General features: G+C 34.6%; 1 protein-coding gene and 1 long non-coding RNA gene across 2 annotated transcripts; both read right to left on the reverse strand.

Annotated features, from left to right (window-relative positions):
• Positions 1-384: 384 nt before the first annotated feature.
• LOC104085381 (uncharacterized) lies at positions 385-5,010 on the reverse strand. Its single transcript, XR_011414221.1, has 2 exons — positions 4,665-5,010; positions 385-3,921 (listed from the first exon to the last, which is right to left on the reverse strand). It is a non-coding gene; the product is annotated as an uncharacterized lncRNA (long non-coding RNA).
• Positions 5,011-6,534: 1,524 nt separating this feature from the next.
• LOC104085382 (probable pectate lyase P59) lies at positions 6,535-9,393 on the reverse strand. The gene is made up of 5 exons (XM_009589394.4): positions 9,042-9,393; positions 8,354-8,607; positions 8,114-8,263; positions 7,501-8,012; positions 6,535-6,909 (listed from the first exon to the last, which is right to left on the reverse strand). Exons 1-5 carry the CDS (start codon positions 9,239-9,241, stop codon positions 6,682-6,684), a joined length of 1,344 nt encoding a protein of 447 aa, XP_009587689.1. The 5' UTR covers positions 9,242-9,393; the 3' UTR covers positions 6,535-6,681.
• Positions 9,394-11,402: the final 2,009 nt, after the last annotated feature.

The following is an 11,402-nucleotide window of genomic DNA, read 5'->3' on the forward strand; positions in this document are numbered from 1 at the left end:
CACAAATAAGGGATGAGTATGATCAATTTTTTCAGCCGCCATTGTTGAATTCACTACAAAAAAATAGGCCTTTAGCGAGGAAAAATCTGATCGTTAAAAGTCCAAATCCGGTCGTTATAAGTTGTTAACGGCCAGAAAAATCCGATTGACACCTGTCGTTAAAAGCCGTGACGTTAAAAGTTAACGACCGGATTACAATCCAGCCGTTATAAATCCTTTAGCGACAACATAGTTTCCGGTCGTTATATATCCTTTTTAACGACGAGATTTTCCCTTCGCAAATTTGTTATCCAGTCGCTAAAAGTCTTTAATGACAATAATTAATTTAGTCATTACAAGTACTTTTAGCGACCGCTATTCCCTTCGTTAAGAGCCAAATTTAAATTACCAAAATTTAAATTAGATAAATAGAAATAATTATTTATATGCTTTCATACACACCCAACAACACTCAAAAATAAACCAAATACTTGATATCTTTGTTAATACAAAGAACTAAAGTATCATATTTGCCATAAACTAATCTGAATCGTATGATATTATTTTTAATAATTCCTAAAAGAGAAACATAAAATTGCAGCATATGTACAGTGTCTTTAAACCATCCCTAACAAAACATAAACCTCTTGTACTTCAACTTGCTTTACACTTTCTTCAAAGATAGGTTCTTCGGACTTCAATGTTTGATATGTTAACATAATAAATGTATACTAGTTTAGTAACATAGAATAAACAACTAAAGAAAAAAGATCAGATATATGCTTGTTCAATAAAGAAAGATCATATCTGTTAACATAACAAATTAAATTATTTTTCATAATAAGTGCACACTTAAATAGCTGAGATGCCACAAAAAAATCCAAAACCCACAGTAGAAGATAGCCGAGAGAAACAAATAATTGTAAGCAGATTAACAGAATTGACATAATAGATGCATATCATTTGTAAGTGGAAATCAAACTTTGTCATACTATTACATCTAATCCACGCAGTTCTAATCGTAATGACACTAAAGCTTGCTTGTGAAGGTGGAGTTAGGATGTAAAAATTAGCTAAAATTCAAGGTGATATTGCACAGTCATACAGACAATCACAGTCTACAGAATTATGAGCATTCCAAGAAAAATCAGTCAAATACTACACTAGAGACAAATCAACACACTCAATATGTTCTTGAGATATATAACAATTTGCGGATTGGAGTATATTTCATAAGACATTCTGATCAAAAGTATCCACAGAAATGCACTCAATATATATGTTCTTGAGATATATAACAATTTACAGGTTGCAAAGGTTCATTGAATTGATATTATTGTATATTTCCCTTCAAAGTTTCCTTGAAGAGTATTATACTCTTCTTAACTACTCTTCCTAACAATCTTCTGGATTCATATGTTACGATCCTATATAATTTGCCTTTAGATGTTCCAATTCAGAGAATAAACTAAGAAGCTCATACTGTCTATTAGCAGGGAGTTTACACTGGTGTAAAGGACAATATGTTGGAGAAAATTTTTTTTTGATCTTTCAAAACAATTTAGAGAATTGATTTTCTATTTAGAAGTGCAAAAATTTGTAATCATCTACTCATTTTTCGTGTGATCTTTCAAAATAATTTGTTGTCCTTCTTACTAGTCTCAAAAAAGATAGTTTCCACATCTCGTGGATTACCATCTTTACCTCCCTTCACATTAAAAATAAATAAGTCAAAGAAATATTTTTAACAAGGATGACAACAGCTCAACTTCATTTGAACATGTGGGGGTATATCTTATATTTATATGCTATGTTTTATATATAACATCTTGCTCTTCTTGGCAGTTTCTTTAGGTGTGAAGCATTCTAATAACTGAGATACTCTCTTTTACAATTATTGATTTGCTAGCCATGTTATATTAGGGTGTTTTTCAGCTTACCCTTCTCGAAGAATGTATATGCTAATACTGAAGGAAATACTTTTGTAGATAGCAGTTGATACTGTGAAAAAGATAGTAGACAATACAGACACAAGCAAAGTGGGTTCAGATGTGAATAGATGAAAACAAAGGCGTGTCAAGGGACAAACTAATTCTGGTAGACGACGTGGTTCCCGAGTTAGTGATCAGACCAAGTCACAAGCAGTTTCTGTGTCAAATGGTCAGCTCGAGAACTCTTACCAGAAGGTGAGTTTTTCCTGGCATGATTTTAGGTTTGTTTTAGGATAATATGAGTATTAGTAGTGATTGAGCTTGAAAAGATAAGTGTAAAATATACTGGCAAATATTTGCCCACCACCATAGACAGTGCATACGGAGAGTTAACAAACAAGACTAGAGAAGGTCCTGCTTTATCAATGTCAATTCTGAAATATTTAAGCTTAATAGTAACAAGGAGTCGTACCGACTAATTTAACGTACCAGTCATATTCTTGAATTTTGATTAAAATGAGGAGGTGATTCTTTCTAGCTATAGCTATGTTGCTCGGATTCTCCAAAAGTGTTGCCGCACTCATGTCGGATCCTTAAAAATGTACTAAATTTGGAGGATGCGACACGCACCCAACAACATTTTTGAAGAGTCCTAGTAACATAGCTTTCTAATACGGACAAAGAATAAGACGCTTAGATCAGAATAGTATTCACCGAAATGCTCTAACATAGAGCAGAATCGATCTTGGAAGAGATTCATTAACAACGGTAAAAAGACAGATACATAACTCCAATAAAATAGGAGTTTAGTCTTGAAGACTAAGCGTGGACACGAAAAAAGAGTTGCGCTGTCACGCCAGTCAATAGAGAAGGAAATTGTGGTTTCTGACTACATTGGAACCAGTAGCAGCTTTACAACATATACCAATTACCCTTACATAGGAAAAGTGAGAAATGTAACACTTCCAAAGAAAAAGACCATGCAATCAGAATAAGCTCCTATGAAATGGTACCACGCAATACAGAAGAATCTATGAAAGCTACAGCTGCCAAACAGTTTTGTCAATATTGAAGTTTTAGTTTCCTGCCACTGCTAGACAAGACTCCATAACATAGTTCAAAATAAACTTGTATACTAATTATCAGCTTCAATTTTCATGTTGTATTCCATTTAATAACATCAAAATAGTATCAAGGTAAGCCATCATAAGCTCCTGTCTGCAGATAAGTAGGTCAATAAAATCATAAATTCACATACCATTTGCATAAGTTATTAGAAATGGAAAAGGAAAAGCTACCACAATTGAAAACTGGAAGTTTAATGATGTAAGCTCACAATTATTTCCTTTTCATTTGTGAAAGAAGAAATCGAGAAGGAAAATGAAGAAAGTAATGCTTTAAATACTTACAGTAACAACTTCTCACATGTGTTGCAGCTTATATTTTTTGATGTCTGCCCACGAGTGTACACGCAATGGATATATATTATGATCACAAACCAATATACCTAAGTGTCACATAAATGAGGCACGATTCTTTCCAACAACCCGATTGTGGTAAAAAGTAATGCTCAACTTTTCTCCAACTTTGAGTCATGCAACATTTTTATACCTATTCGTTCCTCTCACTTTTTGCCTTTTCAGATTCACATGGCCCTGCAAATTTCAATTCAAGTCAAATATAAAGACGTTTTTGTACAATAAAAAAAAAATATATATTATAGCTTAAAACAGTAAGATACTTATTTCGCTTCTCTAAGTGTCTTGCATCACTTCTTCATGATGAGGAAGGGGAGCATAACCTTCCAATATTGGTTCAAAACCAGGAGGCGCAAAACTATCATTATGAGTTACTTTATTCTGATCAGAAGCTAATACACTAAAAGTTTTACTTTTGCCAATCGAATTTCTCGTCCCTTTGCTAAGCTACCAGGTGGAACGTACACAGGCTCCGAAGATTTTGAAGTTGATTCTACTTTAGACGTCTGAGATTTTAATGTATTCATGTCAACCTAGTACAATAAAAAAATTGAGTATAGATGATTAGATGTCTATCATGTTAGTTCATCATATATCATACATACGAAGGCCTTGAAAAGAAGCTCATAAGTTAGATGGCAATAGACAACAACAATAAAGAAAATTGATAGAAACATGAGACAGAAAAACCTAGAGATAACAAACAAATTTAGCAAAGAATATTAGTCAATCTACCTCAAAGATCATTTCTATAATCCATTTGATTAATTTCTCACCCGGAAAATTTAACTGGCCTATAATCCAAATAATAGCCTTAATATTCTTACAATAAAGGATACATAAACATGTTAATTTGCTAAATCTAATATGAGGAGTATTAGAATACAAGCCAAAAAGGAGACCATTGATTCAGGCTGTGTGAGCTTATGACATGAAATAGCATTTAGTGGGGTCACGACTAATAATCTTAAAATCCATATGGGTTTCTTGACCTCGGCTGTAACTTGGTTAAAGGCTTATAAAAGAAAAACCAACAAAATTGGTAATTAAGGTTTCAAATAAAACAGAATAGTTTGTGGCAGATCAACTCATGTACTAAACTAATCGAGAATGTAATATTATCATCTATTTAGAGAATCGATTGACCGCAATTTTTAATTGAATTGGGATGGATCCATTTTTAAAAAAAAGGTCGTTTACGCTAAAAACTCAAAAGAAAAGGATGAAGAGTTATAAGAAAGAGAGTAAAACAGGAAGCGACATGTTCGAACCTTACCTGATGAGAAGAAACTTGAAGATGAGCAGTTGTTGTCAACGGAGGTGACGAGCAGTTTCTCTAATATGATGATATTGATGTTTGATTTGCAATTGCAGGAGAAGTCTTAGAGTTTTTTCCTTTTTTTTGGTGGGTAGGGGTGGTTGGCGGAGGTATGGGTTGGAAAAAAGAGGGAAAAACTAGCGCCACTTTTTATTTATTAATTGTTTAACGACGGACTATGTTATATTTTAAGGGCTGAATATTATCCCTTCGTTAATATTGAGCTAAAAATTAGTTTCAATGACTAAAAAAATATTTGGTTGCTATAAGTACACTTATAACGACCGGATTTATGTCCCTTCGTTAAGAAATGATCGTTAAAAATTAAATTTCTTGTAGTGATTTGAACGGAGCTTTGAAGGAGAAGAAGTAGTTGTAGGATTCTATAATTTCGCGGAAATGTCCAGTCTCATACGTTCTGATACCGTGTGAATTTACCGAATCTAGTTCAGCTCCAAACTCCTTACATGGAGGAATTGAGCTTGGGTAGTAATGGCGGTAGAAGAGAGCGAGCAGAGATAGTTGTGCAGTGAGAATATTTGAGAACATGAAATGAAAATTCTTATCCCGCGCAGTGTTTACAATGTATATTTAGCTAACTACTCTAACTTCCAGCTGGCATCTATCTGTCATATGTGCAGTGTAATTAACTAACTTCTAACCACTAACTAATCACTTGTCCACTACAGTTAACTCCCTTAACTACAGTTAACTCCTAACCATTAAGCATTCCAACAAATTTATGTGATGTTATGATAGCTAAAGAAGATCTTATCCTTTGATATACATAGAATTAGAAATCAAATCCATATTGTCGATATTTGAACTCTAATATTAATTAATCATACTAACGTAATTGCTATTACTCTACGGTCACGGGCGGATCTAGAGTATGAAGAATGGGTTCTCCGGAACCCAATAGCTTAATTTATTCATACCTTATATATATATATATATATAAAAATTGATTAAATATCTATAAATATTATATTGTGAACTCATAAACTATTGTATATATATAAACTTGAGATCGTTGTAGAAACACATTAACTTTAAATCCTGGATCAGTCTCTCTCTACAGTTCCATTAAAATGTCTTATGTCTTTCAAAAACTACATTGAATTATTTGATGTCCTATATTTATGTGTAATAAGCGTGGGTGCAACAAATTGTGAGGATACCACAAATTCTTGCATTGTGACTTTTAATAAAAACTCATAATACTCTAATGTCGGAACAAATCAATATATTCATGCATGATATATAATAGCTAGCTCGTACACCATGCCAGCCCCCTTTGAAAATCATTTAGGACTTCTAAAGGTTGTTAATCTACTTTTTTTTCTTTGTTATTTTGTTCATAATTAATAAGAGATGCTTTTTTATGAAAGAAAAAGTAGTAAGTACTTCAATTCTCGACTTATTTTCAAGCTGATAGGTTGAAAATAGGTGGTTTAAAAACTTTGGCGGGACGAAGGTATTAATTAAATAATAGTATGCTTTAGTGGCTAATGAAACTAAAATGAAAAGCATAAAATATCAGTTTGAATTTTAAGTATACAAATGAAAATTAGGTGATTTTCTCTCACGAACACCGTAATCTTGTGGTTTTGAGTAAAATTCTGGATGCGTTCCTTTTTATGCTTCGCACACATACACCAGGTGAAAAAGAAAAATCATTACAGTTTCATTGTTCAATCTAACATTGTTTTTCTTGAGTCAAAATAATTATCTCCAATCTCATTCAACGTAAAAGTTAGCTTTAGTAATAAATTACATGCACGATGCCATAAACTAGGCTACGTACAGCTGCTGAGGCACTGTTGAATTAATCAAAAAAGAATTTCTTTTCCATAACCGAAACAATGATTACAAAACTAGAAATACTCAAAATTGAGAGGGTCTCGATTATGTACAAAAATATACTGTATAGTATCCCGTGGTGGTTATAATATTTTTGAATTCCTGGTAGTTTCTAACAAGCCTGTCCTACCATGCAACCAAGTGCCCCTGCAAACCTTGTAATCCAAGTAACTTGATCTGCTGGGGCTGCCGATATTCCATCGTAAAGATTTTGATGTTTCTTTGACCAATCAGGATCACCAGATTGAACAAAATATGCCCCATTCATGTATAAATCTCCCTCTGATCTCCATGTCCACTGCATCCACACTGATTCTGGAGAGTATTCCCTCTTTGTAATCTGTTTTTGACATACATATAGAACCTATAAGATGGGATAATGAAATAATTTGCACCGTATGGCCAATTCTTAAATTTTGTCCCTGTTAGCGCAGTGGGCTAATCTGAACTGAATTCAAACAATGGCCTCAAAATAAAGGGCTTCACCAAGGGTGCTTCATAATTAGTATTCCAATTCAAGATCTTTGTTTGAGAGTGAATAATTCCACCACACTCCTTGGTTGTAACTCTTAATTACAAGGGCGGATTTACATCTCAATATATGGGGCACGTGAACCCGTAATCTTTTCGTCAAATTAGGTATTTTATGTACATATTTTCTAGAATTGATCTAATATTATCTGTTGACACCCATGATCCAAAAACGTTAAATGGTGCACTTGATTGAATAGACTCGAGTAGGGATCAATTCCCACTTTATACTTTATTTTTTCTCCTTTCTTTAGTGGTACAATTCCCACATAATATTTACTTTTTCTCCTATCTCTAGTGGTGCGCTCATGTTATAAAAATCTTAAATCCACCGTGCTCATAAAGGATCAAAAGTTTTGAAAATGAACAAATAAACAAACAAATAAAGGAGATAAATTACCTGCTTCTTGAAGATGTCAGGAGGAGCAATGAAACGATTACCCTGGCTAATAATGGTAGGATTTTTACTACCACCAATAGCATACATATTCCAGTGAGTATAATCATTATTAACAACATGAATGTATCCCCATCTGCACCTGGGCATTCTCTGCACCAATCTCTTTCCAAAATGATTGAATGCTAGTGTAATTTGCATTTGTTGATCTATTGAAGAACTATCACTTGCACCAAACAACATCACCTCATTATGATCTGTGAAATGGCCGTTAGATATGGTGATACCAGTGGATCCTTCAACAGCATCAATAATTCCATCATAGCAATTCCACATCGACACATGATCAATCCAAATATTGGACGCACCAAATATGGAAATGCCATCTCCATCACTCATTGTGCGTAGTCCAATATGGTCCACTGCATCTCTAACCATTCCACCATTTCCTTGGACAATGTCATGAATGTGTAGGCCATGGATAATCACGTTTTTTGTATACTGGATCATGATACCTGTCGAGATATAACATGAATATATAGGTAATAAAAAGTGTTTCCTTTCAAACAATTTAAACTTTAAATGTGATAATCCACAATTCAAGTATAATATATACCAGCGCCACCAGAAATGTGAACGTTAGCCCCACGAGCATCGATAGTTTTATCACTCTGCATGATCAACTCCTGGTGTAGCCTAATTGTCATTCCTCTGTCAAATATGATCCACAATGGCTCCTTTTGAATAACAGCATGACGTAGGGTTCCTATTGTATTGCAGATATAATCAATTAAATAAAAGTGTATTTTTTCTAATAGTTTAAACTATTAAATAAGATGATCAGACAATATAATACCTGGTTTTGGGTCGGTATAATCATCTGAAGGATCATTGACGACATAGAACCTGCCGGCCTTTCCGCCAGTGGCCTTGGATCCAAAGCCCATTGCACAATCTGCTAGCTTTTTCCTGTTGTCTGCCCAATTAGGGTCACATCTCCAGCACTTATCAATTGGATTTGTGACCATACAAGGGCCCGTGTATTTTTTGGTACCTAGCTCCCTTCTTGTGTCATTCTTTGGTATTACTTCACTTAATTCCTTCATAGCACTGCATGAAGAGGACAAATCTTAGCAGCATAAGGATCTTTCTTTTGCTTAAACATGAGAGAAAATTTCAGGAGTGGTTGCATGAAAGTTGAACCATAAACAACCCAAGAAATTATATTGAACGTAATTAACTTGATTAATGGTTCAATTTTTCATACTAAAAGCCTGAATTGATGTCGTCAGATCCACATTCTTGGACTTTTATATGAATATTTGACCGTGTACTAAGTTTAAGAGAAAAAAAAAAGAAGTTTTTTGTCACATACAAAAAGTACCAATAGAATTTATAATTTTAAATATGCCATAATATTTATGTGGTTATAGAAATATTAAGGGCCAAATGGAGAGTTAAAGTTATAAAAATTTTAAATATAGAAGGTGATGCCATACAATATACATAATTATATTTCAGAGAGAAAGAGGAACTTGACATACTCACGGACTTGTTTGTTAAATGCTAACGTGACATTTTCAGGTTCGCTCTCATAAGTTTGGAGAGCAACCTTTCTGGCTTCCTCGGCTCTCCTCCTCCACACTTCGTCGAACTCTCCAATATGAGCCAAGAAACTTGGAATTATTGCGGCAAATATGAAAAATAGAACGAAGAACGAATGCGTAACCTTAGATCCTTTCATTTTTATTTATTAATTAATAGCTTTTTGCTTTTTGTTGTGTTAATGGTGGCCGGTCGGGGTCGAACCGTTGGCTCAGTGGAGGTTCAGACCCTAGCTTGACCAACCACAACTTTTTTTTTAAATCTCCGTTAAACCTCTCTGTCTTAACAGAGAAAAGATAAAATTTTCTTTTGGATTCTGGTAAAATATTGCTTAAATAGGAAGACTTCTAGGGACATTGGACATAGAATTATCGCAAAATGCTCACATCCATTATTTACTGAAGTGAACCACAAACACTAGTTCATTTTTCAGTTTTCCTTAGTTACCTCTGGTCCAAAGATGCTGATAAGGCGATGACTGTCCGCCAAAGTTTGAAATTACAACATTTACTAGTAATATTTAGCAAGGTGTGATTGAAAGATTGAATATCTATTTTCTTTTTCATTTTATGCGACACCATTACTATTTAGAAAGTTTTAAAAAAAGTTCCTTTGACCATTTCTCAAGTACTTTTATATAATTTTCAAGTATTTAAATTCTATTCAATATTAAACATGAAGGACATATGCCTTAATTCATGGATTAAATTTAACCCTCTATAGAATAATGAAACTTAGAAGAAGAGATGGCCGGTCAAAATCTTCATGCTGGGAAGGGATCATAAATATAAGAGCGTTTTGCCCTGTCACGATCCAAAATCCATTATAGGTTGTGATAGAGCCCAACGTCGCCATCAGGCAAGCCAACGGTGAATTATCAACTTAATTACTCATTTCGTTATTTTTAAAATCATAAATCCTATTAAATAAATAGAGTGAAATCTGGTACTTGTAGAAACCTATGATTTTCTTTACCAAATCCCGTATAAAATATAAATTACAAGGTGAAATGATAATAATAATAATAATATGAACTACAATAATGAACATCCACTAGTAACCCCCAAAACCCGGTATCATAAGTGCATGAGCATCTACTAGAAGGTACAATAACAATACAACATATGTGTGGAGTACAAAATAGATAGGATAATGTAACTAATTAAGATGGAGACTCTGTATGTTGCGGGTCGTAATATAAAATGCAGCTCACCGTAAAGTCCCCCCAATAGCCGCGCCTTTGTGCCCCAAAGACCATCAGACATATATATATACATGCACAATAAGTGCAGCAAGTATAGCATGGGTACGGAAATCAACGCGTACCCAGTAAGTATCTAGTCTAACCCCGAAGAAGTAGTGACGAGGGGTCGACATCGATACTTATTAGTGGTCCAATAAATCAAATACAGTAGGAAGTAAACAAATATGAGGCAGGGTAAATAAACAGTATAAACAAATATAGGTACGTGGTACAATCCTCCTCTGTACAGTAAACTCAAGCTCTTAATTATAGGTCACTTCCTCAACCGGAGTATATATGTAAAATGGTTCCCACCAGATAGGTCGTCACAACTCAAATCAGAAAAACTCACGGATACGACAGCTTCTTATCAAATATTATGCACGATGCTGCCGAGGCGAACGACCCGATCCCATAAGAGGATTTATAGAAAATGTCGAGGCGAACGACCTGATCCCATTAGAATATGATGTTGCCGAGGCGAACGGCCCGATCTCATAAGAATATGATGCTGCCTACGCGAACGGCCCGATCCCATAAGAATATAATACTGCCGAGGCGAACGGCCTGATCCCATAAGAGTGTGGTACATAATCCTGCCGAGGCGAACGACCCGATCCAATAAGAATAAGAAGCTTTAATGGATCCTTGATCCCACTCACGAATATACGTGTGAATTATGAAATTTAAAGAAGCTTTTCGATGAAAACGCACAACGCGAGAGAAATTCGTAAGGGAAGCATAATTATGCCGCGGCTAATCAAGTAGCTCGTCAAAGCTCTCAATGGTGAGTCTATCACTCTATGCAAGCCTAGTATCAAGTCATAACACAACATAAAGGAATTAAACAGGCAAGGATAACTCAAATAGTACAATTAAAGCATGACGTAAACCTAAGTCTACCCGGACAAATCAGGAATCCTAGCATACGCACGGACACTCGTCACCTCATACGTGCATAGCTCCCACAACATGTAGCACAAAAGAATATAATACCTATGGGGTAAATTTCCCCTCATAGAGTTAGACAGGAGACTTACCACGCTCCGAAGTTCCA

This window comes from Nicotiana tomentosiformis, chromosome 2 (assembly GCF_000390325.3).
Source record: "Nicotiana tomentosiformis chromosome 2, ASM39032v3, whole genome shotgun sequence".
NCBI lineage: Eukaryota > Viridiplantae > Streptophyta > Magnoliopsida > Solanales > Solanaceae > Nicotiana > Nicotiana tomentosiformis.

Coding starts and splice junctions, on each gene's coding strand:
- LOC104085382 (XM_009589394.4), bottom strand. CDS start 9,241: ATGAAAGGATCTAAGGTTACGCATTCGTTCTTCGTTCTATTTTTCATA. Junction 8,264..8,353: donor TTATACCGACCCAAAACCAG/GTATTATATTGT, acceptor GCAATACAATAG/GAACCCTACGTCATGCTGTT. Junction 6,910..7,500: donor CTGACATCTTCAAGAAGCAG/GTAATTTATCTC, acceptor TGTCAAAAACAG/ATTACAAAGAGGGAATACTC.